The sequence below is a fragment of the Crassostrea angulata genome, chromosome 7, assembly GCF_025612915.1.
Source record: "Crassostrea angulata isolate pt1a10 chromosome 7, ASM2561291v2, whole genome shotgun sequence".
Lineage (NCBI taxonomy): Eukaryota > Metazoa > Mollusca > Bivalvia > Ostreida > Ostreidae > Magallana > Magallana angulata.
Genome location: NC_069117.1, coordinates 51,882,606 through 51,909,844, shown reverse-complemented (window position 1 = coordinate 51,909,844; position 27,239 = coordinate 51,882,606). Strand labels below are relative to the sequence as shown.

The following is a 27,239-nucleotide window of genomic DNA, read 5'->3' as shown; positions in this document are numbered from 1 at the left end:
AAAAAGTTTACAGACGGACAGACAGACGGACGAACACTGGACAAAAAAAGTGATCAGAAAAGTATGAGCTAAAAAAAAATCAATACTTAATATAAAATCCTGGTACAAGCTTTGAAAATAAGAAGCTTAAACATTAAAATGCAATTTCAACTGTTCAACTTGCTTTGCACTCATATCCTCATCTTCGCTAACAAGGGGGGAGATGAGAAAAACGAATCGGACACTTGGCTAGCGAAGATGTCATATTCTGTGATAATATCATTCTATCTTATGATTTTCACAACTTTGAATGTACACTACCTAAGGATGCTACTACACAGGTTTCAGCTTTCCTGGCCTCATGGTACTTTAGAAGAAAATTTCATGAAAATTTTGAATAATTCCTAATTATCTCCCCTTGTAAAAGGGTGTGCTTTTACAGGCCAGGAAAGCTGAAACTTGTGTGGAAGCATTGTCAGGTAGTCAAAATTCAAGATTATTCAAATTATGATCTCCGAGGGTAGGTTGGGGTTACAACAGTAATTCTTTCATAGGAATATATATAAATATCTTTAAATCTTTTTCTATAAAAATATCTGCCTAATAAAGCTGTAACTTTAGTGAAAGCAACTTCAGATAGTGTAAATTCGAATTTGTTCAATTAAACTCTTTAGGAGTAGGGTGGGGCCACATTGGGGATCTAGTTGTAAAAAGGAAAACATTTTAATTATTCACAAAAACTGAAATGCTATTATATATGATTTTACTTCTATGCAAACATTTTTACATATTGCTGATTCTTTAAAATTGTTTAAACTTTGGCCCCTGGATGATTATTGGGCCTCACATGGGGTTCAGAGTTTGATGTGGGTTTATATCCTGTATATAAACAATTGTTTAGGGTCTTTTTGAGAACTGCAATGGTGAATGTGATATGACTATAAAATCATCCTGTTAGAAAAGGGAATTGATTATAAATATAAGAATATCCAGGGGAACCAGATTTTTTTATACAGGATCTACATGTATTATACCACATTGTCCAGAAATTTTGTATTATGACTCCATGAAGCTGATTAATCATGCCTATTGTTGCTCATGTGAGCGTTGGGGCCCATGGGCCTCTTTTTTTTCTACATCGGAAATTTATATCAAAATATCTGAATATCAATCATTTTAAAATGACTTCTCTTTAATTAACATTTTATCCAAGTCACAAAATATAATATTAAAATAACATTTGATTTGACTGAGGTGTCTCAGTAGTTCTTTTTTTGTTTTCTCAGATCAGAGATATGTTCCCGACTCAGATCAGAAGAATAGTCTTAATTTCAAAAGATAAAATATTTATTACAAGATACATAGCTGAGAACATATAAGGAACAATTTTAGAGCACTTTACTAATGCTATATTGATTTGGTTTTTAGCTTTGCTTCTCATTACAAGAAATCAAAATAGGAAGAGTACACCTTCCCAGTGGTGGATTCCTTGGCTTCAACCATCAACTCAGTCTCACCAAAAATCATTTTGACATCCACCTTAAGTCTCTCTTTAGCCTCAGGCAATTTTACAACCACTTTCCCAAGATATTCACAAGAGTTATCAGTCACATATTTTGGACTTGGGTCTTCGGAAGCAAATATCTTCAGCAACATTTCTGATTGGTTGCTTTTTATAGTAACATGGCGCCCACTCACAGCCTCCCCCACACGGATATCTTGATCACACTGAATGTACTTTTTAAAAACGTCCTTGACACGGTCTACACCATCTATGGTCACTTTCCTTGCCGGGGAATGATCCCCTCTTACAAAAGGCGGCGAAATATTGATTCCATAAGTGTACCTCGCTTTACGGATCGTTATGGACTGAGGTTTGTGGCCAAACAATACAGCGCCCTTCAACACTGCCAAACCAGCATCTTCTGGGACTATAACCTTCTTATCTGGAAAGGATTTCATAACAGCATCCAACATCATAGGCGACTCAGAAAATCCACCTACCATCAGGAGAGTTGATATATCAGTGAGATTATCTCTCTTCATCAGCTCTTGGAGGTGTTCTACAAGCATGTTAACTGGTTCTTTAAACAATTCTTTAAACAGGTCAGCCTCCATTCTAAGTTTGTCCGTCTGCCAGGTCATTTTGTTGGCATACTGCATCTGTTGGATCACCTCCTTTATTTTTTCGCCTGTTTCTTCCTCGAATGTCGTGACGAGGGAGACCGGGAGTTTAATTGTGATTTTGGAATTAGACTCTGGTTTTATTGTCCTCTTTTTAGTTTCCAGTTCCCTGTGGATGTCCAGGTCATCGGCCTTAAAGTCGTCTTTAAATTTTTGGAAGCAGCTTGCCCCGACAATCTTGATTATCATTTGATGAAATGCTTCATCGACTTTGGTGCCTCCCCATGGCCCCCCTGTGGGTCTGTGTAATTCTTTGAGCGTCCCATCGCACTGTTTCTGATGAATGGTAATATCAGCTGTCCCACCTACAAAACAAACAACACAACTGATATATGCTCTTTGAATTCACGTATATCCGTATAACGAATTCGTAATAATATCTATAACGAATTCACTATATACATGTTTTCTTTCATCAGACAATAAATTTTGCTAATTGAGGCTTAAAATAAAAACAATCTGATTAAGATCAGATCCTTTGATCCGCTCACTTAGATCGCTACACTAGTGTAGCAATCTAAGTGAGCGGATCAAAGGATCTGATTTTAATCAGATTGAAAATAAAAACACATTATTTTGAAACCTTTAATAATTGGATTGTGAATTGAAAAAAATATATGGAAATTAATTCATTCAAACCATATTGTTAAATGGTAGTGCAAACGTTTTTAAACTGTAAAGAAATTCATTATAAAGGTGTTAAATTTCTTCATTATTCACCTCTACGGGACTCAAAATCAGTTCACTATATCCATAAATTCGTTATATCCGAAATCGTTAGAACTGTAAAATTTTGCAAAGATTTTTTAAGAATTTTACAGGGGATTAAGAAAAACTTCGCTATATCTGATAATTCGCTATATCCGTGTTCGTACTAAACGAGTTTTACTGTACAATCATTTTGTATATGAATACCGGTAATCAACAGCACTTCATATGGTTACATTATGGCCAGGAAAACTATGTATTCCCTCAAGCTCTGCTGCAGTGTGTCAGCTGCTACCACATTGATTATTTGATTGCAAGTTGAAATAGAGAACAACTCCATTTTTCAAAGTTTCAACAAAAAAAATTAAAAAAAATTTCGAGTTATTTTCCTAATCTTGCATTACATGTATTACCTGCATTAAGGATTACATTCTAAAATAATTAACTAAAAAAAAATAAAGGTATTTTTTTGCCTTATTTCACTATTCCTCGATAATCTTTTACTGGGTTTGGGTGTATTACATCCTAAATTCCAAATATCACATACTTACCATTGTACTTTACTATCTTTATTGTACTTTACTATCTTTATCATACACTTGGTATGTTACTTCACTATCTCTACCCCAATGTACCCGTTGCTTTTTTTAAATTCACTTACTTTAATATTACCTTCAATCATGTACTTTTTTGTGGTACATTACTTACCTCCTAGGTCAATAAACATGTACCCCAGTACTTGATTTGAGTACACTTCCTACTCCTAGTATATTATTTTACTACCTACCTCCAAGATCAATTATCATGTACTTGGTCCCCGAGCTATTGGAAAGGAATGACTGGGTGCCGGGGTTCCCCATTAGTTTGGTGGTGGGTAGGTGCTGGCAGTAAAGGGATGCTGCCTCGGGCTCCAGACAGATGGTTAACTGCTCTGTCAGTATACCCGCCTTACAAAATACACATAGCATCCGTTGACATATTCATCCGTTGACTCAGTACTTTATTGAACTTTTACCGCAGTCTTTTATACCGTTTGACTGGGGTTTTTTATTGGAATTTAGGGGTGAGACAGTTTTATTTTAATTCAAAAATACATGTAAGTGAAAGGTACATTTATATTTTACAATTATATTTTTTGAACTGAAGACCAAAAAAAATTGTTTGTAAAAAGTGATTACTCCATTTAACACCGTATTACACTGATAATTGTTAACATTCATTCTTTGTCTTGGCAAATCTTGACTAAACATATAACAATATATTATTGTTTATAATACAAATCCATCCTATATATACATATATATGAAATACTCTTCTGATATGAACCTTATTGGCAGCCTCTCTCATGAATTGCTTGGCTGAATCGGTCCATATAGCTGGCACTGTCAGGACCCAGTGAATGTCCTTGTTGTTGACCGTAGTTCCCTTGGTATCTAGGGCACTCAACAGGTGATTCTTCAGGTATCTAATGACTTGGGCAAACAGGTCTAGTGCAGGGGCTTCTTTACCCTTGTCATCTTTTATCAATATGGTTCTTGATAATTTCTGTAACAATTAATAAATTAATTAAAATATGATTATTCATTATTGGATTGATGTGTAGCTGCCTCACAGCCTGTAATAAAAAGAAATCTGTGAATAGTAAACCTCAAAAGGGTTAAACAAGATATTATTCTACAAAGTAAACATATATACTTAATCTATATACAATACAGATAATTATGCAGTTTAATGTACTAAACACTGCAATCAAAATCCTATGTTTGAAGGCAAACTTTTAAAATAATAATAGTAATTTCCATGTACTGAAGAATTGGCTATTCCTTTCATGTTATGTATGGAGAGACAAATATGGAAATACATGTATGTTTCCTTTTACTTATCTAAAACAAATAATACAAAACACTTTCAAAGACCTATGTTGTTATAATAATCAAACGACAAGGACTGGTTTGCGCGAGAAATATTCGTGACCAAAAAATGCTTTCGCGAACCTCGCGAACATTTCTTGCATGCAAATAAAAGTGGGTTAACAGTATTTCTATTAGGGGTAGTACTCACCCTTGATTCATGAAGCACCATTTTGAATCTTTTAAAGAAATAATGATCATAATGGTTTTCATCAAGAGCTAGCTCTGAATACAAGTCCTCTGCTTCATATCCAAATGCTATAAATTCCTTTTGCGGACTCAGCAACACACATGTTGGAGCCTTCAGCGAAACAAGACCCCTGGAGCCAGCCACCCAATTCTGATTGGTGGAGATTTTTAGAGGGTCTGTCTTGTAGTCATGTTTAAATGAAAATGCATACCCAGAGAATGTGGTACCAAAGTCTATGGCAGCTATTAAAAGTTTGTCTTTTTTATCTCCCATAGTTTGCTATATGCACTTCAAATCCCACTAAAAGAGAAAGATTAATTAATACTGTACAGTTGAAAAAATGCTGATACTTATGTTATACATGTACTCTGTTTCAGATGTTTCTTTTCTGGCATCTTTTCTTAATGAATAATTCAATTCTTTTTTGGTATGACTTTTTAAATTGCATCAGGTTCAAATTGACAGATGCACAGAGCATAAACAATATCCGCCTTCCTTACTACTCAAAGGAATTCATGAGTCTTTGCATGATTGACTGGTTGATAGGGCAAAGTTATCAATAAATATGATTCATTCAATCACCATTTGTAAGGGAGAGAGAGACAAAAAGAGAGATGGGGGCATTCTAGAGAATATATTCAATGGCAATCAAATTAAGAGACACAAAAAGACATACACTGTAGATATGATTGTGTAATATAATTCTTGTACATTCAAAACCTACAGAATCTCTCGATTGCCCCAACTTCCCACCTTTATCAGTTTATCGAAAACGAAAGTACAAATTGTGCACATTTATCATTTAAAAGTAGAATTATAGTACCTGAGTAAAGCTCTAAGAGCAATATGATCTTTCTCCAAATTGTCTGTAGTTTTCATAACAGATCACATAAAAGAAAATGTGGGCCACTTTTCGTTATCCATCATCTTGGCCCATAGGCATGACCATTTGTAGGTTGGGTTCGAGTGACGCACCAGGTACTTGGATTAGACAAGTTGTACATAGAATAACTGAAAGTAAGAGAAAAAAGAACAGCAACAAATACATATTGCCAAAAAATGATAGGTTTAAGAACTTGAAAATTTTGTTTTATAATAATTTAAAGGTAAATAAACCACTAATTTACCTAATCATCTTAGGAATCGTTTTGTTTAAAATACTGGAATTTCCCATACCTTGGATTAGTTTCGTTTTGGCTGCCTGGAGAGAGATTGACAAGCAGTGCTGATTACATGGCATTCTGTAAGTTTTTACACCTTACTACACTGTAGTGGCATTATCAGAGATTTTTCTAAATGGAGTCTCTAAATGTATGGCTCTTGGATTCGATTCGCCCAAATACTTAATAATAAGAATCCAGTATACTATAAAAAAAAAATATACATCTTTTTTAATTCGTTATCTACAGATCTAGTGTACGTTAGTCGGGAAAGTTCATTTTTACACGGATTTAAGCCCTAGAAAATACATCGCGGTTCTTACAATCATATTGAGTGATATGTATCACTGATAATAATTACAAAGTAAAGAAAAGCTTTCTAAAAAAAATTCTACTTTCGGTTTAACTTGTGGAGATTCGACGTGTTCAAACACATAACAACTGATTGGCATATGCAAAAACCTAGTCATTTATAAAAAAAGCGCTCATATCGTTCTATGACCAAAAGCTTTTCAATGAATACAGGTGCTCTCTCTCTCTCTCTCTCTCTCTCTTTCTCTCTCTCTAATCTTAGCAAGATTCCTTGAGACTGAATTAAAAAAATTTCAGTCTTGAGGATTCTCACTAAGATTATATCAGTGGTATTGGGAGATGCAAGTGCTCTGGGTTTGATACCAAATATTGCCAGATTGATATATTCAATTCAATTCATTCATTGACAATCACCATGTCGGCATACAGTCATGAATATGAGTTACATAAAACAAAACATTAAACATATATAATCAAGACTTCCTCATTCCTCCTCTCCAACTAAAAGTAGCATTAATTGTTCATGTAATATATATAAAACTAAGGGAGATATTCTGTCAGGATTTAAGGGCTATATGCTTGAGAATATTTGCTAGATCATTACAGAAAAAAAATCTTTTGCAATGTCGCTACCTTTATATCCCACTTAAAACACAAAAGAAAACATTTCATTGTTTAAATGAATACTGTAAATCAACTTTAATTTGTGATGCTTTTATTTTATGATTTATCAAGATGAATTGGTTCCTGGTGACTAATTTTCAAGATCAAGATGTAGATTATCTGGAGACTATCATATAAGATACAGATGATGACTGCAAGGTTCATGGCAAGAAAAATTTGCGATGATGAGGGTCTTGATAACCTTACAAAAATATTTAGCAAGTGAATAAAAGTTGATTTACAGTCATTTGTAACTTAAGTGCAATTACTAAAAATGAAAAAATCATTGCAAGTTGCGCAAATTTCCTTACCTCAAATCTTGAATGATTTACACATTTTAAATATTTGTTTGTTACAATTAAACATTGTGATGCATACATTTCAGGCAGCCACCAATAATGTCATATCCTGGTAGTAGCTATCCCTCGTCCTACAAGAGATACATTCCTGTAAGTACAGATCTTGGTAACCGTTATGGTAATACAACGAGTACCAGTAGTACACTGAGTACCGGACTCACACCTACAGGAGCCAGTGGTTACAGGGGAGATAGGAGATGGACGGGGGAGTCTGGTACAACCTCAAATCTGACCACAAAGCTCGGAGAACTAGAAATACATGGTTCTGGAGAAAACTCTAAACTTCCAATCACAGACCCTAGAAGAAATTTTTCATCCTCACTCTACTCCTCATCCAACCATGAACAAGATAAGCTTGTCAATGATATGTTTACATCAAAACGGTCACCAGCACCCTCCCCCTCACCTTCAAATTTGCGACAGGAGGAAGGAGATAAACCAGATCCCGTTGATCCCAGGTCCTCACTGAGGAAACTTTTGGACTGTGTCAAAGAACTGCAAGATCTGGATGTTGAAAAATGTTTGAATGACTACAGGATGATAAAGGAAGCCAGTGATCCTATGGCTCTTACGAAGGAAGTAAGAATTATGCTTATTAGGTCTTTCCACCTTTCAGGTGAAAGACCTCTTGTTTTCTTTATGTTTTTTCTTCTTCTTCTTCTTCTTCTTTTTTTCTATTTAGCTCGGAGTGACTTTTTTATTATTAGAGTTATCCAAACAATTTAAACTTTATGTAATTGCTCATTAAAAGTTATGGTACCAATTGACCCTGTGTCAAAGAACTCCCAGAACTTACAGAGTTATTGCCCTTTGAGAAGGAAATGCTTGTTATCGCTACTCCTCTGAAACCATAAGAGATAGAGATTTGGAAATTTTACCACTGTCTTCATTACACTTAGAGGGTTCTTCAATCTATTCATACCAAAAAGATCTGAGGCCCCCTTGTAGTAGTTATTGCCCCTGAAAGTATTTAAATTTCCATAAAATCACTTCCAACTTTTTTATTACTTATCATAGAGACTTCGGACCACTTGGGATTGAAGCGTCTACCTTGGCCGAACAAAATTACAAAAAGGTCAAAGGTCAAGGTCATTTGAGAAGCCGTTAATTAATGAGTTTTCATATCTCTTTTGTTAAGGGTGGTAGAGAAAAACTTTTTTGTGGATTTAGTAGGACATCTTAAGACAATATAAAAAATAGCCCTTTGGCTTATACTTTTGAATAATTACAGAGTTATAGCCCCTATTGTACGAAATGCTTGTTATCGCTACTCCTCTGAAACCATAAAAGATAAAGACTTGGAACTTTTACCAATGTATTCAGTACACTTGGAGGATTCTTCAATCTATTCATACCGAAAGGATCTGAGGCCCTCTTCTAGTAGTTATTCCCCCTGAAAGTTTTTAATTTTCTATAAAATCATTTCCAACTTTTTTATTATTTGTCGTACAGACTTTGGACCACTTGGAATAGAAGCCTCTACCTTGGCCAAACAAAATGACATAAAGGTCAAAGGTCAACGTCATTTAGATGTCTTTTAATTAATGAATTTTCATATCATTTGAAATACAGAATTATAGTAAGGGTTTCAATAGCTTGCTGGATTGCGCAATATGGTATTCAATTGTGTCAGCCAGGTATCACATCAAGTCCTGTGGTTACTCAAGTGGAACTTGTTATTCATTTTGTACAAAGACAGCTAGCCTGTAGAACACTCTCTTCTATTGTTAGCTTTACTGTTTATACGATTGTGTAAAGAATATTCATTTGGCTCAGTTTTGTTCATAGTAAGTGGAAAAAAATTCAGAAAAGTAATTAGATAAATCTTTACCGATATATACCACACGGAATTTTTAAAGAAATGGCTTGATAATAATAAAACTAAAAAATCTCTTTTACATTTGTAAAACCATTTATCAATTAATGGCCTTGTGGTTTTCCCATTTTATAGTACAACATATATCATAGGTATAGTAATGTTTTGTATATCTTATTGAGCAATCTAGCAATTCATTAAAATATTAGGTGGAAAGACCTCTAATTGTTCTCGAACAATTAGCCTACTAGTTTTAAATAATATTCTGTACACAGTTCAGTTAGCTATACATTTACGTTAAACATTCATCATAATTTACCAATGGCAATGGAAAATTGGTTTGCAGTATAAATAACTTATTTTTTCCCTTTAGATAATATTGAAAAAAAACGTAAAAATCAAAAGACTAAAGTTTCACTGCCAGAGAATACTGTAGATTCCTAATTAAACACGAATTAATATCCGTGTTAAAAACGTGAGAAGCACCTGTTGCTAATATCAAATACTTGCTTTTATTTTTAGAATAAATCGTTTGCAATTTTATATTCTCGTGATTTGATGCAAAATGGTTAAATCGCAAAATTACATAATTGCATTAAATAAGTAATTTACTGTATCTACATTTAACCTCTTTGAAATTTTATGAATATCTATTGAAAACCTGATTATAAAGTTTACAGTACATGCAAGTTCAATAAAATATGATAAATTGGTATGATTTTGAATTTATTTCACTAGACAAACTGTTTTATTGTATCATGTTAATTAAATTCTATTTAAAAGATAGCTTGATTATTTTAATTGTTTCATCTTGAAAATTCATATAAATTAGATTAATATATGTGAATATTTTCTTAGCAAGGTTATATTATTTTTTTAGACATTTTTAATTTTGTATATTAGAAGGATTACCCATAATTGATACAGTTTTGATACAGGTCAAAGTGGACCTTCATTGTTTTCTATGTCTGATATATTGTTGTGTGTGTGTATAGGAGGAATACGCCAAATCGAATAAATCATTACCCAGAATGGAAAGCCATGACGATGTGAAAGATCACCTCAGGAAAGAAGTTCGTGAACTTCAAACAAAAGTATCTACTTTAGAAAATCAAAATGCGACTTATAAGCAAGAGATCGAAAGAATAAAAAATGAATATAGAGAGAAAAAAGATGCTTTTAGGCTAAAGTGCAAAGAAGCATTGGAACAAAAAGTCGCAGAGGCTCTTGAAAAAGAGACAAACTTTCAAGAGCAGATTGACAATCTGAACAGGCAATTGAAATTAAAAGAAGACTATATAGTAGAAATAAGAAAGGCTTTAAGCGAACTTCGTGTTGAAAAAGACCAAGTAGAAAAGGAAAAAACAGAGGCCTTAACTCGGTAAATTCATATTGTGTTCATATCTAAATATATATTCAGTTAATTATTTAACCCTTTAATTTATGATCGAAGTCAAAGAGACCTGAGGATTTACTCTGCTACACATTATCAATTTCATTACATCTTTATATTTATAATAAATACATAATATTGAATATACATGTAGTCAATTTTTTTTAAAAAATTTCATTATCAGCAAGTATTATTTATTTAATAATAATTTTAACAAGAGCAAAGATATATTCTGATAATAAAATGGTTATGGAAAGAGCAAATAAATCTAGCAAAAAATAGGATTTGTAATTTTGCCATCAGTAGTAGGGATAGAAAAAAAAGATAAATACCCGGTATGTTTTGTTTTATTAACATTAAGAAAAATCAATATGCTGTATCCCTATTCTTAATCATTAATTTATCAGAGGTCATTGTAAAAATTTTCAGGAATTTAGCTGAAATTCCAATTTGTTTGCTATATTGTTTAATTTGCTGTATTTGTGTTCAAATAAAACATGCTTTATAGTGAAAAATAATGTGTCTACATTTCTATTCATTTTATTTCTGTAGACTAAGTAAGGAAATGAGCTCAAAATTAAATGACAAAAACCCCAACATCACAGACCTTAGTGATTCCAACCGCCCGACAAAGATTGCAGAGAAGTACAACGAACTATACGACAACGAGTGGACGGATGCTCTAGAAGAGCTGACAGAAGAACGCTACCGAGAGGAAGGTGCTATTGCAGAATTACTGGCATGTGTACAAGTAAGTTACCTTATATGGATGCTATACATCAAAGCATTTGGATTTTTGTCATAAATGAAGTTTTCTCCATAGTGAGGACCCCCTCCTCCTTGTCAGTATAATGCATTAAATTGTATATTTGATTTTTAATTTCCTCTTGGCTTGGAACAGTGCATAAATTTTGATAAATTCATTGTTATTGAGTAACATGGCTATGCTAGATGTACTGCCACACAGGGGAGACCTTTACGGCGAAATACTTTGATTGATTAGAGGTGTACAGCTTATGTAGGGGTTGTAGAGATAACAGCATTAAAAGAGAAATATGGCTGATATTATGCCATTTACTGGTCACGTTCAGCTTTCAATGCAAGATGTGTACACATGCCATTGTGCATTAGGAATGGTATAAAAGCTTGATTTGCCCGCCGCTGCCGTTGAGTGAAGCGAGCTCTAAGAACCTGTGCACGCAAGAAAGAACAAACTTAACCTACAGACTCATTAAGAAAATTTTTTTAGCAATATCCCAGAATCCCATAATGCTCTATAATGTTTTCTCCCATAGTGCTATGCCAAAAATGGCTCACATTTAAATCATAATTTATGGTTCCTTGAGGTTTGAAGATGCATTTGAGTATCGTACAAGTGAGACTAAAGAGATTTTTTCCATACCTGGTACTTCCATTCCTTTGTATCAAGTTGAGATACGTAAGAAAATAAATATAGATATTAACATCTGACATCACAGTGGTTAGTGCTATATATTTTCCGCGATAAATTTAGAGGTGGATCCAACATCTGTAATTTGTGTACAAACTATTTCAGAATATACTGCAATACCTTCCTCAGATGATAAGTTTTTTATTTTTGTGGGCATTTTAGAGAAATCATATATATACAAGCAAGAACCATATTTTAATTACTATCATATCGATCCAATTTTAAGCTAATTATGCATGCATGCATGCACAGTAAGTATAAATAGGGAAGAAATTAAAAAAATATATATTGCTATCAAAGTTATAGAGCCTCGTCATTTTGAACTAAATAAAAAAGGAATAAAGAATAAAAATTAACAGTTAAAAAAATCTATGTAGATATTGCATGATATCAAACCATAAAATTCGAATATGGGAAATTACACACCTTCAAACAAGGAAAAGGAAATATTTATCATTTACACTTTTAATCAAGTTAAACACAAATTACATTTTACAGACTGATCAATTCTCTCCAGAAGTAAAGAACAGTTTAGGTGGAAAAAAGTCTATGTATTTGTAAGAATTTTTTCAAACTTAGAAATATTATATAATTCTCTCTCTCTCTCTCTCTCTCAAATTATCAAAATATCACCTAATATAGTTGACAATGATGCAAAGTATGTGTAATTCTTGCTTCTTGCTGCGCTCGCCATGGCAGTAGCACCATATAACATACTATAAAGAAAGTGAGCGCACAAAATTGTAAGTTTGCAGGAATCCTCGACACGAATCAATTGGGATTTAAACGTCTATAACCTCGAAAGGCTATGTACAGGTTTCAACAAAAATATATTACCGGTATGTTGAGAGTCGAAGTACATGGCTATTCCGTTTATTAAAAAACTCACAAAGCTTTCAAAAAATGGCAATGAGAGGTAAACCGATAACTAGTTGGAAATGTTTATGAAAACATTATTTAATGAAGTTATATTGTGTTATCCTAAAAAAACTAGTAATAAGAAAAGAATTTTTTTATAGTGTTCATACAGCAGATCTAGAAATCAATAAAAACAAATTAAAATATACCGGTATATTATAATTCTACATTATGTTATAATAACATACATTTAAAACAAAAAAGTTTAATTTTTTTTAAAAAGACCACCAGTTGGATTTGAACCCAAAACACTGAATGTATGTATTCACTAAATCCAGGACGAAACCACTGAGCCACGGAGACTTGTCAATATATGCTCTATAAAGTACTGTTTGAAACACCACTGTCATATCAATGGACTTTGTTTTTTATCCTTCAAAAAATAATTTGAAAAGTACATAATTATAGTCATCTCTGGGTCATATAGCTAAGCCTTGACATTTATTTTGATATCGTTTATTTCAGGCAGCCTATTCCTTCTGTCAAAAGGCAGCATCAAACCAGATTGAAAACTTGAGAAGAGCATTGACTAATCCTGTAAGTATATATATATATATATATATATATATATATATATATATATATATATATATATATATATATACACACACACACACACACACACACACACACACACACACACACACACCTTAAATTAAACTCCTTTTTATCAGTCTTTTGACAAAATGTTAATTTATGTTGATCAATTATATATGCAATGCATCAAAAGCAGTATTTAGGTTTTATATACAATACCAATAGATTATCTTTCATCCACAATGCTCTATCATAGGGTTTGTTGCTTGGAAGCCATGGTTCAAGTGCTGCACAATCAGTAAATCCTGAAACAGAGAAAATGCTGGAAGAAGTTAGAAAATCACAAAAGATATCTGGAGATGTTCTTTTGAAGGTAATGTTTTTATAGTTAAATTAGTTATAAAAGTTTTGCATATTAATCTATGAAGATTAAAGTTCCATAAAATGTTATGCATATCATTTTATTTTACCTGTCCTTAAATTTCTTTGTAAAAATTAATGTACAGGACCCCTAACCCAAACCTCATGTACCTTATCTCCATTACAAAACCCTTTTTACAGTATTTGCAAATTATAGTTATGCATGCAAGTCTTATTTCTGCTTCAAGATCAAAGGTTTTGAAATCCAGATTGTTACAATCTATGAAAAAAAATGTGCTTTTATCATAATTTTTTGGATATTACAGGAATTTGAACGTGAAACAAGTTTTAAAGGGTTATATAAAACAACGATTCCACTTTTCACTGTTAAATGCTTGGAGCTCTGCTGGTTGATGAACATGCACAATCCTCCTGTTGCCCTTGGTCTTCCTCTAGCTAAAGATTCAAAGTTTGATGGCACTTTTTACAAAGAATATACCAGAACAGGGACCACTGTTGATTTTGTAGTATGGCTTCCACTTTTGCTACATAAAAATGGTCCCCTTCTTCAAAAAGGGGTTCTTCAGCCCAATCCATCCTTCAGCAGATCTCTCCGCCAGAAACCTCTCAGTGCACCAGCCAATTTGTCAAAATCTAGGCGTAACAAGGAACAATCTGATACCAGTGGTCCACAGGCTGACCGTCTTTGTGCTGGAGGTCGAACACCACAAGAACCATCTGTCCATGGAACATATCAAGAAAGAGGAACAGACAAGTATTCGTATGAGAACCCATATCAGCAAACCGTCGCAGGATATCAACAGAATACAGCATCCTCAACACCAAACAGTCAGCTGGCAGAACAAAGAACACAGTTCCCACCTGATGCAGGGACAAGACATGGAACATATAATTATCTGTATGGGGACACAAACCCATCAATAGCCTCATCATATCAACAAAATGTAGCTGTCCCATCATCAGATGATTATAACAAAGACAGGCAGGATAAAAACTCAGCAACAAGAAAGTCTGGATCTGCATCCAAGACTTCAAAGAAATCGATTTATAATTTTGATATGCCCTATGAAATAGAATATGAAGGAAGACTGTATGTGCGTTTTCAAGACAAGGTTTATACTAAATCTCAGTGGGAAGAAATAGAGAGAAAATTCTACTCTGGATCCTCAGAAGCTTGAAGATTTTTGTTTCAATGTGAATTTTAAACAGATATATATACTGTGATAGATGTCCATAGATGTAGATTACTAGTACATGTACAAGTATTATTCACTTATAATTTATTATCTATTATTTATAACATTTAATTATTTACCTTATTTTATTTTACATGATTAACATTGTGAATCAATGAAATAAATGGAGAATCCAGTCACAATTATCAAATAATTATCAAGAAACTTTTTGAGAATATTTTTTCACTTTTTGTGAAACACTTTATGACTTACACTAGGATTTCCAGCCTCTAGTACATATATTAGAAATGTATAATACTTTCATTGGCTAAAAAACTTATTTTCATTGTATATGCAGATGTTCAATGGTTGTTTCTCTCTTAAATAGTATTTCATTGTTTACTTAAAAAGACAGGCAATTAATAAGTTAATTTTGCAAACCTATGCATATCCATGTAGAAATTGTTTGAATTAGGATTTTTATCATTGAATAAACGAAAAAAATTATTGTGTTTTCCATAAAATAATCTACAAAAGGACTTTGTGATGTGTAATGTTTTCATCCTTTTTCAAAAATTCAGTAATAAAAATTAAATAGAGAAAGGCATAAAATGGCTGTCCTCAAGTGAATCTGTCAACTTTACATACATGTATATACCAGTAAGTGGCTGTCCTCAAGTGAATCTTTGAACTTCACTTATGGTTTTGGTGAGCTAAAATTCTAATCATGCAGTATTTACATATTACTCAGGGGTGGATACAGGATTTGTAGTTGGGGGGGGGGGGGGGCGTGGATAAAATTATTGAGGCAGGGGGTCTGGGTTTTTGTGTATTTTGAAGGTAAAACCAGGCTCAAAATAGTGTTATTTTTTTAGTTTATATGTACTCTTTTAAAACATGAAATAAGCAATAAAAATAAACAAACAAGATAAAGTTTTCATTTCTTTTAATCACAAGACTTCTGCCATCTACTATTTCCCCTTGGTGCTTACTTCCTTTACACAAAAGACTTTAACATATATATGATATAACAATTTGACACATAACGTTACTTATACCTAATGCATGTATTGGATTAAAAACAAAATATTTTAGGCATTTATGAACTCCCAAAATTAACCAGGTTATCAAAGTTACAACATTCTAATAACGTTACGGTATCCGATCCCCTATTAGCTGTTAGAAATATCTGATGCATCAAATCTTCAGTATTCTTATATTAAAATAGTCTATTTACCTAGAAAAAAATTCTAAAAATATACAGTAATTAATTAATGATTGCACATATACCATCTGGTTTTAAATGCAATTATATAATTAACCTTCGACCAGCTTTTAAATATTCAGAAATTTTTGCTTGCATCGCAATAGGGAAATGATATTCTCTTTTGAGAAGTGGACAGTCATAGCCTACGAAGGCTATGACTGTCCACTTCTCAAAAAAGAATAGGGAAATGACAGCGCAGTCTACACTTGAAACAAAACTGCTGGGATTTCCAGTCGCTTCTTGGTCGAAGCCCCAAGTTCAGGGTCCTTGGGAATTTGATGCAGCCACCAAGTTCAAGTTCAGTTTATTCGCTCAAACCAAATTATTTGGTACAAGAGGAACATATATATAATACACACAAATACAAATCGTCAGAGGTACATACAAACAGGTAAATTTTCATACAGGGAAAAAATATAAATAAAAAAGGACAGACTATAGAATCACTACTTATGTAAGATTTTGGTATAAAGGATCATAATAGGAAAACAACTAAGAGGAGCCGACAGCATCAAAAATATTTGAAATAAATACACATAATTTTCTTAGCGATTTACAATTGCAATTAGTCATGAGTTCAGAAAACTTTAAAAAATTTGGTCTTTTCCAATATTTTGTGTTTAGGTATTTTTTCCTTATTTCTTCTAGTGCCGAACATTCTAAAATATAATGAAATTCATCACCAATGAGACCTTTATTACACAAAAGACATAACCTCTCATTCAAAGGAATGTTATTCCATCTGCCTGCCTCTACAGGAAAACGATGGTTTGATGTACGAAATTTAATGAATTTTTTTCTTAGTTTTACAGGTAAAATATCAAGATACTTCTCAAAGCCAAAATATGGTTTTAAAATTTTATACACATGACCTCTTGAAGAAAAATTTATATCATTGGACCATATTTGCATAAATTGGTCTTTTAATCTTTGGTTTACAGTAGCAGATAACCATTCTATATTGACAAAATTATGGTTCTGCCAGACATATTGTAGCCCGCACATGTTCAAAATTCTTTGAAATCAATCAATCCATGGGCTTTTACAATCGCTATTAAAATATTGTGAAAATAAATATCTGTACACTGCATATACAATTTTGTTCTCAGGGCTTATTAGCATTTTCCCCCAATATGTAATTATTCTTATAGGCCTATATGCTTATTTAATATACAACGGGTAGCGCCCTGTTTCTCCAGATATCATAAAATTCGGTGTTGTGCTTCTTAAATTAAGTACTGTTTTCAAAAATTTCAGATGTACACGTTCAATAATATCAAGATTTTCAAAGCCCCAAATTTCGCAGCCGTACAATAAAACTGGTAAAACAACCTTATCAAACAAATCAAATTGACAATGTACTGGTAAATTAAAATTTCTAATTTTTCTTATAACACCATACATAGCCTTTCGAGCCTGTTCACACAAATGCTTTTTTGCTTTAATAAATGAACCAGTTCTTGACAGAACGATACCCAGGTATTTGAATTCTGTACCATTTTCAATAACTTCTACTTTATAATAAAAAAAGCTTGTTCGATGTTGGACCTTTGGAGAAAACCATTATTTTTGTTTTATTAACATTGACATTAAGTTTCCATCGGGTACAATAACTATAAAATTCGTTGAGGGCATTTTGAAGGTCTTCTGTAGATTCCGCCATTATTACGGTATCGTCAGCGCAAAATAAAATAAGTAGTTTCAAAGGTTTACAGCAAACCGACGTGTACGCGTACGTGTACGTGTAGCAGGGGATTCCCCCCGGAAATGTGCGCATTACGTCATCAATTTTGCTATTGACGAAATTCTACAAGTTGCTGTAAACGTGTGAAACAGCGAGTACCCGTAAGTGCAAACTTGTAGCTTATATTTTCTTTATTATTACATATTGTGATAAAAGTGTGTGTTTTCCCTAAACTTGGAGACTTATTACGAGATTTTTTACAAAAAACTTTGTCTTTCATTGAAAATTTTGTTTTTATCGAGTGTTTAAAACACCTATCTCGTCTTTAATTATAGGCTTCTAAAACACACCGAGCTGTGACTAATCGTGTATAATTAACTTTTCAAATTATAGAGAAGAGTTATTAAATGTAAATAAAGTTATGTTAAATAGAAATAGCATAGCTTTTTAAGAGAGAGAGAGAGAGAGAGAGAGAGAGAGAGAGAGAGAGAGAGATGCTCTGTTTATGTTTTCACTTCTTTTTCTTCTTACAGTTAAACATGTCGGAGCGTAAAAAGCAAATACGATTTTCGGAGAATGATGATTTGTCACTTTTGAAAGAAGTGTTAGCAAAAAATCCATTTAAAGACCGGACGAAGTGGTCTGAAATTAGCGATACGGTCAGCAGGGGTAGCTTTGTTGTGGATGGCAGACGGGTCAGGGAAAGGACGAATCTAATGTTGGACCATCATAAGAAGAGCAATGCCGAAAGCAAGAAAAAGTAAAAACAAAATTAATTGAATATCAATGTAGTGTAGCTAAATCTTATTATAATTATACTATACTATAGAGTTCTCAAGTTTATTTCATGAATATGAATTTCTAAATAATTTTAATTGTATTTTAGCTGTAAATTAATTTTCATGACTTGCCGCATAATATTTAAAAACTTAACAATAAATTCCGTTATGATTACAATACATGTATATGCATGAAGCACTAATCTAAAATGTGTTGAGGAGGCAGGGGTAATTACACTGACGGAAAATTTAATTATAAAAGTTTATATGAACCAAATGTATACGTTTATTAAACCAAACCTACATGAAAATCTAAAGATTACATGTGATCTATTTAGGTCAGGTGTTGTTGAAGAATATGACGAGAAAACGGCGTTATTAGACGACATTTTAGAATTAAAAGAGGAGGAAGAGAAAGTCAAGGAAACTGAAAAAGAAAAGAAGTCGGCGGATGATCAAAAAGGAAAGGATGTACGCAAAAGAGCTCTTGAAAATTTGAGCAAAGGTAAATAAAACAGAGAAAATATGGGCGTACCTTGAGCTTTATTTTAATGAGATAAATAACACCGAATCTTAAGTTAGATCTTGGAATAGAATTTAATTATTAATTTTCTCATGCCAACACTGTTCTAAAACTGTTTTACATGTTCTGTGTTTTGTTGCTTTCAGTATGATAAACTTTTCAACTTGTTTATTTTAGATGAAGAAGAAAACCAAACTCCAAAGAAAAGAACATCTTCTACAAATGTCATGGAATACTTACAAACAAAGGTCAACAAAATAAGAGAGAAGAGTTGAAGTTAAGGAGCGAGGAGCTTAGACTTGAAAGAGAAAGATTTGAGTTAGAGAGAGAAAAACGCAGGGAAAGAATAGAAACTGAGAAAAAAGAAAAAGCTTTTATGTTACAACTTCTCGAGAAAGTATTGAATCAAAAATGATTTTCAAATATGATGAGATAAAATTGTTTATTAATAAATATCAAATTTAACATAACATTAATAAAACATGAATAAAATTAAATACTCCTGTCTCTCTGAATTACATGTAGCGTTTTTGTAAAAAGTCAACGATGCAGATATTCCTGTAGGAATGGGGGATTTAAACCGAAAAAGGAACCAGTTTCACTCCTGTGGCAATTTGCAAGTAATGCGGCTACTTTATAGTATTTTCCGATGGGTTGAAGATAGAGTTTGTGTTTTTTTTTGTAATCAAGAAAAGCAAACAGATTCAAAAGTTTTCCGAAACCCCACTCCACACAAATTCTGACGCTTGACATGCGCTTGTTAAATCGCGCTTGGTTAGCTGATAGAGCTGCACCTTTAAATGGGGGAATGATGTACGGGGTTAAGGGATATGCAGGATCTCCATATACACAGTAGACTTCGTTGTTCGGAGTAGTCATGTGTCGATGCATGTCAATTTCTACCCCACTTTCTCTTAACAGACCAGCATCGTGTCGTCTCCCCTCCACTGGTCCATAAAAGTGGGCAATGATTCCATTTGGGGCCATGATACTTTGAAATTTTAGGCCATGGACCCTTTTGTGACCATTATAAACAATTCGTTGATTATGTGCTAGGCGACATATTGGACGCACAGTTCCATCGATAAAACCCCAGCAATTTTCTAGAGGACTGTTTTTATTTTTAATAGCGGTTGCCATGACCTGGAGCTGATCAAGTGACAACCAGGGTCTGTCCAATGTATCGAGAAGATATGAATAGTTCTCGTAAATATAATCAAGACTTGTATTAAATATGTTTGACAGTTCGAATTTTGTTCTTCCAAATAGCGGTGATAAATCATCGAGACGATTTGGATATGCTAGCCGCCGAATTACAACGCACAACCCTTCCATTCCAGAACAAACTGTGCGATTATTGCATCGAAAAACCTGTGGGATTTCCAGCATGCATCTCAAATCATTTAATCCTCCTTTATCAAAACGAAATAAATGCTTACACTGAGTATCTGAAATGTCCTCTAACTGTAGAATTGATGGATATTTTTGGGATTGCACTGTGTCCAGTAGCAATAGATCATCATCATCTAAAATTGCTGCCAATGTCTTTGAATTGAGCGCCATATTGAACAAAATTGTTTATTAAAAAATGATTGGCTAACACATTCAAATTTATCCAATCATAAAGACGTTTGCATGTAAAATACTTACACGTACACGTTAGAATTGCTAAACAAGAAAAAAAAGAAAAAACGTGTACGTGTAATTCTAACTTGTAAGCTACACGTACAAGTACGCGTACACGTTGGTCTGCTAAACCTCTCTAATAACTCGTTTTTTATTTCATTATTTATGCTTTGTAAACCAACAATATTATTTTCCAAAAGAAAATAAGAAAGGGGAAAGGTTTTCTCCTTGTCTAACACCTACATTACATTCAAAAAAATTAGAGGCAATACCATTTAATTTTACTACTAACTTTATACCCATGTACATGTTTTACGAAGTTCTTCTCGTAAAGGGGAACTCGCTGTTGTAATTAGCCTTACGCCCGGACGTAAATGGTAAGAAACCTTATTAACCTGAATAAAGACAAGGTCGAGGATACAATGTACATATGATGTTTATTCCTCTGTGTCCCAAGCGTAAGTGACACAGTATAAAAATGAATATTAATTACAACATATTGACAATTAAATTTAAATTGAACATTATTAAAGAACATGAGTAAAATAGACATTAATATAACATCACTGGTCCGCCATTTAAAGAGTGGCGGCCATATTTAAAATCAACTTCCGGTATCAATTCCCGGCCGTTGATTGACAGTATTATAATTTTTAAGTAAAAATATTGACTAAACAAATTTTCAATTACTGAACCCAATATCCAAATAAGTATTAAATTATCATTAAAGTAAGTGAATATGAATCGGATTTACTGTACAAAATTATGTTTAAAATTATCTTATCGCCCAAGCTAGAAATGTTAAGGAACTTTTACTAATTTCTTAATGTTAAATTAAAGCTATCACTTTAACTTAATTTTTAAAAACTTGATTAATAAAAATACTTATATTTCATATACAACAAAACTAACTTATAAAACATGAAAATACTGACCTGAATAAAGACAAGGTCGAGGATACAATGTACATATGATGTTTATTCCTCTGTGTCCCAAGCGTAAGTGACGAGAGGGAGACGGGGGAATAAACTTAATCCTCGACCTGTCCTCAGTGAGGTCACTCAAAGGGGGTAATTACAGTGTAATTAACAAATTATTATAATGACTTTATTGAATTTCCTTTGGGGAGCCTCGTGAGGTTAGCGTCCCCTTTTACCTTAATTTTTATTCAATTAGCGGAAGAGTTTCTCACTATCCCTGGCATCTATTGTTATGCGTTAATCCTAAAGTGATAGTAAAATTAACTCAAATACCTACGTACTGACAGTTGAATAGATAGACCGACTTTTGTTTGCATTACTTCTTAACTTGAACATTTGATAATTGCCGATATGTGAGAATGATTTATTCCTAAATAAATTGTTACTAACTTTCTAGATCCGAACAAAAAGGAAACGTGTAAACGTTAATCCGAACCCATGTACATTATTTATCTAGCACGACGCTTTCTTCTTAATATTTCTTTAGCCCTGAAATTCTTAACTTTCACGTACCTTAAATCTTAAATTGTAAAATATAAAATAATTAAAACATTTACGAAATATTATAGACTATAAGTAATTATTACGTAAAATATATAAAAATCAAAATGTGCACCGTCACACTACCCCCTTCTTCGCCTAACTTCAGTCCTCTGAAGTTGAGAAAAAAAAAGAAAAAAAAATCTATCAAAAACTAAAATAGAAAAATACACAAAAATAATAAGGACAAATTCTAAACCAACACCAAAATCAAAAAACAATTTTAAATGCTATGTAAGCATAAAAAAATACACACAAAAAAAAAAAAACATTTAAATACACAAATACAGTGAGAAAAAAATAATGAAACGAAATAGGAGAACCTGCAGCAAGACAAGCAACACATGCAAATGAAAGCATAATATAAGACAAACATAATAAACATGCAATACACATTGAATACACACAATATACGACACCTTTTATCAAAACATAACACTGTCACAACACCACACAGTCACATGTGTAATCCAATTAGTTATGTAAACAGTCCGGCACGACTCAGGTGTGCAGGTGGCGAAATCAATCGAATACACAGTTCAGTTCACTCACAGTTCATCGGGAATAGAAATTCGAACAGTTCAGCGGTAAGTTCACACGCAAAACGTTTGTTTGGTTGCCATCTGGCATATGGAGTCCATTGGAAAAGTCCTTATTGACTCAAAGGAACGAACCATTGCGTGCGCGGATTGTCGCTGGTTAGGTCTGTGTGGTATAATACTTGAATAGGTGTCTTCTGTGTGTTGCTGTCTGCCGTTACAACCAGGTCTCCAACATCAGTCCTTTGTATGCTCGGTGACATGAAAAATAAAAAAAAAACGCACAGAAACGGGGAAAAAAAACCCAACATATATACAAGTTAATGTTTTTGTAAACAGAATTGCAAAGAGCCATGATCAAAATCAAATGAAAACGATTTCAGTCTGATAATGCGTAGTAATAGTTATCATGGATCAGAATCAGATACGCACAAAATGGTTGATTGAGAATTTTACGGAGTTTGTAGGCTTGCCAGTGCGACAGAGAAATAGTAGATTTTACTTCAATTTGCTTTTCTGAAAGTTTGTTTTTAATTGCTAAATTATCCCATTGAAGAGTTAAGATTGGCCGAAAATATCCCGAAATTTGAATGTTTTCTATATCCGAAGGAGGCGTAATTTCCCAATAGGATGGACACAAGGACAAGAATGTAATAGGTACCATAGCGCATAGGGATCCTGTCGTAACTTCAAGAACTATTTTGCAATTGTGACGATGTTTTCGCAGATATTTAATGACCATTATAACAATAAACAGGGTTGAAATGGATACTAAGATGAAAATGCCATGGTCCCAACTCAAAATATCAGAAATATTTGTAGATGTTGCGTCATCTTGTAGTGTATTGTCTGGTCTTATATATCTAAACACTGGAACCGCAGATGATTTTACCGAGGTTGCTTTGGTTAATAATAATGCTGCTGATAGTGCTCTAAACTTATACACTATATAAACAATACCAACAAAAGAACATATTGATAAACACAGTGAAACTATTGTCAAAATATTAAAGGTGTCAAAAATTGATGTTGGTACCGTCAGATCTCCATTGGCTAATGGTTCAGCTAATGACTGAAAAATGACAGAATCTTGCTTAACAGCTTTGACCATCTTTTTCAAATTCAAGTGCTCTTTTTGATCTTTAGCAAAAATGTTTGACATAGAATGATTATAAATTTGAAATGCAGGAACGTCAATTATAACTTCTTCGGGAAACATAGTATAACCTGAGATAGATTTTATAGACGAAGCATTGAAGAACTGCTGTAATAATGCTAAATTTACAGGGTGAAAGTAAGTTGGTTTTAGTTTGGGTCTTGAATTGCATGCAGTTAAACGAGCGGGAAAGTAGAGATTAGAGTAAGTCAAAGAACAATAACATGGAAGTTTAACTAAACAAAATTTGCAACCTGTAATGTTGGCGACTTTATGCTTACAGTTGTATATAATTTCCGGAACATTGTAAACAATTATTGAAGATGTATCTAATTCGATAAATTTAGGACTTAATCGTTCTTGAACAAATCTGAAATTGCATGTTTTATTAATTGTTTCTATGTTATTGTTGAAAAGCGATATAAGACAAGAGTCGTTGTTAGTAGTCGCAGTCAGTGCCTTTGTTAGTAAACAATGTTTGAGTGTGTCACCTGCACATGTGTCAATCATCGATTTACTGACTTCTGTAAAGTAATCTGCTTTGTTAGAAATGGCAATATAATCAGGCAAATTTAGTAATTCTGTCGCATGGTTAGAAGAGGAGTTAATAGGAACTGGAAGGGAAACAACTTTGTACAGGGTAAATGGTAATCTAAAAGTAGATAACGGTATTTTCAAAGTAATAAACAAAGTTGAACGATGTCGTGCAAAGAAAAATTTAGAGTGCGCATAATGAACTTGAGGATCAGTAGATGAAATATAAGTTCGTCTATAGTTTTTGCTTAGTATTCCCTGAATTTCTCGCAAAGATTTTTGTAAAAGGGCGGGTTTAATAAGTATAGGAGAGAGTTTTCCTTGCACTAAAGTTTCTACACCTAGCTTGAATTGTTCTAACTGAGATTCTAAAGTTTCTGCATCATTAAGTTGGTTAATTAAAAACGTTGATACAGTGTCAATAGCATCATTCAACAACGTAATATCTTTTCGTAATGAATTGCTTAAAGAAATAAGTGCGTCATGATTTTGCTTTACACCTAGAACCATATTATCGAGTCTACGGGTAACCGTTGCCGTAAAAGACGACAAATGTTTTCCGTGTTGAGCTAGCGCTTCGGTAACCTTGTTGACAGTCGATGTGACTCTATTAATATGCTGTGCCAAAACATTAACATCTTCAACTGTTGCTAACCCAAAGACAGATTTATAAATTGTTCCTACAAACCCTAATAATGCTCTGGGCGATTTGCCCGATTTTCGGTCTTGGCGTATTTGAGGAATTAACGTGTACAGTTCTTCAATAGTGGCATTTAGCCTTGCTTGACATCTAATTTTAATTTGGTTCATGGTTTGAACAACCTTATTAAATTGTGTGCAGTTAAAACACTCATTTGCCGATTCAAGTGCCATACTCTTAGGTATGTCAACCGCAAATGTATGCAGCCACATCTCGTTCGAAAATTGTACCTTGGTCTCTTCCTTGAAGATGACCCCATAGTTCAGCCTAATCTTGTTGGAACTTTCCGCAGGTGAAACCAGAGAAGCCACAAGGATGATGAAGAAAATATACCACCGCATTCTGTACTTTGAGGTCTAAAATTAGATATAAATGAAGGATTCTTAATTGTTTGTTAATTTGTGTGTTGGCCACCACACTTAGCACTAATATACGAGAATAATCCCAAAGTTACAAACAATGAAGGATGCTCATTAATAATAAATCTAAGTAAATTTTGAATAAAATACAGAATGCATCTGGTAGAAGTTTCAACTTACCTATGTATGCTTAATTAAAATAGGTTTTATTGCGCTTACGCTTTTTACCTGCCATAGTCCTCGTTGCATGATACTCACGTATGAGTCCTGGGCCAAGGTCTTCTTCCTGTAACCAACTTTTGGCGTATTTACCTTCCCAATCCACTAGGTACTGACGCTTACCTTGTACATATCTAGACTTAACTATCTTTTTGATCGGAAACCAGCCATTGCTAGGATTGCTCGGCGCCGCGGTTTGCTGCATGTTTGCATTTTCGGCCGTGTGAGGAAAATCGGTAACAGTGTTATTGGGCGCAAGGGGCTTACCGGTTTGATTTTGCAATTGATTATCTTGTTCGGCAAGCTCATTGTCATTCTTACCTGCATCTAGATTTTGATCCTCAACAGGCTGCAGTCGTCTATCTTGTGGATCGTGGTACGCTTTTAAACGATTTGCATGAATAGACGCTTTTAGAAGTTTGTTGTCTGAACACTTTCGTAAACCGTATGTGTTGTTACCTGTAATTTTCACGATGTAGTAAGGTCCTTCCCATTTTGCATGTAGCTTTTTGGAAAAACCCACCGGCGTCTTTTCAACTTTAACGAGGACTTGTTGGAGCATGCGAAAAGATGGTTCTTTGGATTTTACATTGTTAGTAGCTGTTGTTTGTTCCCGTTTTTGAGAAACGTTTTGTTTTGCTGTGTCCTCAACCATTTTTAACTCATCAAGAAGTGCGTCAAAGTGTTGTTTTGCATCCTTACCCATCGTTTCCTTGGGAATAATTTGTGTGTCGAAAGCCAGATTCATCTCCTTACCAAAAAGCATCTTGTAAGGCGAGTACTGCGTAGACTCGGTGCATGGTGACCTTCTCAGAGACATCAGAACACTTGGTAAAAGTTTGGGCCAGTTGTTTTGTTCTTTATCAATGTAGGCTCTGAGACACTGTGAGATGACTGAGTTATACCTTTCTACTGGAGAGTTGGACTGCGGATGATAGGGACTTGTAGCAATCTTCTTGATCTTGAAAAATTCACACAAAGCACTTACCAATTTAGACATAAAGTTCTTTCCTCTATCTGACACTAAGGTTACTGGTGCTCCGTACCTCGCAAATATTTCTGCATACAAGATCCAGGCTACTTCAGAGGCTTCCTGTGTTTTGGTTGGAAATGCTTCAATCCATTTGGACAGACTGTCGGTAACCACAAGTACATGTTGATATCCTTCAGTTGTTTTGTTGAACGATAGGAAGTCTAT

General features: G+C 33.6%; 2 protein-coding genes and 1 pseudogene across 2 annotated transcripts; 2 read left to right on the top strand and 1 right to left on the bottom strand.

Annotated features, from left to right (window-relative positions):
* Nucleotides 1–1,304: 1,304 nt before the first annotated feature.
* Nucleotides 1,305–5,937, bottom strand: LOC128157433 (heat shock 70 kDa protein 12A-like). The gene is made up of 5 exons (XM_052819982.1): nt 5,795–5,937; nt 4,933–5,271; nt 4,198–4,416; nt 3,659–3,818; nt 1,305–2,468 (listed from the first exon to the last, which is right to left on the bottom strand). The coding sequence occupies exons 2-5, from the start codon at nt 5,242–5,244 to the stop codon at nt 1,420–1,422; spliced, it is 1,740 nt and encodes a 579-aa protein (XP_052675942.1). The 5' UTR covers nt 5,245–5,271; nt 5,795–5,937; the 3' UTR covers nt 1,305–1,419.
* Nucleotides 5,938–6,086: 149 nt separating this feature from the next.
* On the top strand, nt 6,087–15,856 carry LOC128157432 (uncharacterized). Its single transcript, XM_052819981.1, has 7 exons — nt 6,087–6,214; nt 7,492–8,044; nt 10,277–10,662; nt 11,227–11,425; nt 13,508–13,579; nt 13,836–13,952; nt 14,266–15,856. Exons 2-7 carry the CDS (start codon nt 7,505–7,507, stop codon nt 15,136–15,138), a joined length of 2,187 nt encoding a protein of 728 aa, XP_052675941.1. The 5' UTR covers nt 6,087–6,214; nt 7,492–7,504; the 3' UTR covers nt 15,139–15,856.
* A 2,724-nt stretch (nt 15,857–18,580) lies between these two features.
* On the top strand, nt 18,581–19,803 carry LOC128157447 (trichoplein keratin filament-binding protein-like; annotated as a pseudogene).
* Nucleotides 19,804–27,239: the final 7,436 nt, after the last annotated feature.

Bases quoted from the DNA above. Each gene is read 5' to 3' on its own strand.
- LOC128157433 (XM_052819982.1), bottom strand. From the start codon at position 5,244: ATGGGAGATAAAAAAGACAAACTTTTAATAGCTGCCATAGACTTTGGT. The intron at 4,417-4,932 runs GTGAGTACTACC...TAATTGTTACAG, and splicing joins TGGTGCTTCATGAATCAAGG to AAATTATCAAGAACCATATT. The intron at 3,819-4,197 runs GTTCATATCAGA...GTATTTTGTAAG, and splicing joins TGAGAGAGGCTGCCAATAAG to GCGGGTATACTGACAGAGCA.
- LOC128157432 (XM_052819981.1), top strand. From the start codon at position 7,505: ATGTCATATCCTGGTAGTAGCTATCCCTCGTCCTACAAGAGATACATT. The intron at 11,426-13,507 runs GTAAGTTACCTT...CGTTTATTTCAG, and splicing joins AATTACTGGCATGTGTACAA to GCAGCCTATTCCTTCTGTCA. The intron at 13,580-13,835 runs GTAAGTATATAT...GCTCTATCATAG, and splicing joins GAAGAGCATTGACTAATCCT to GGTTTGTTGCTTGGAAGCCA.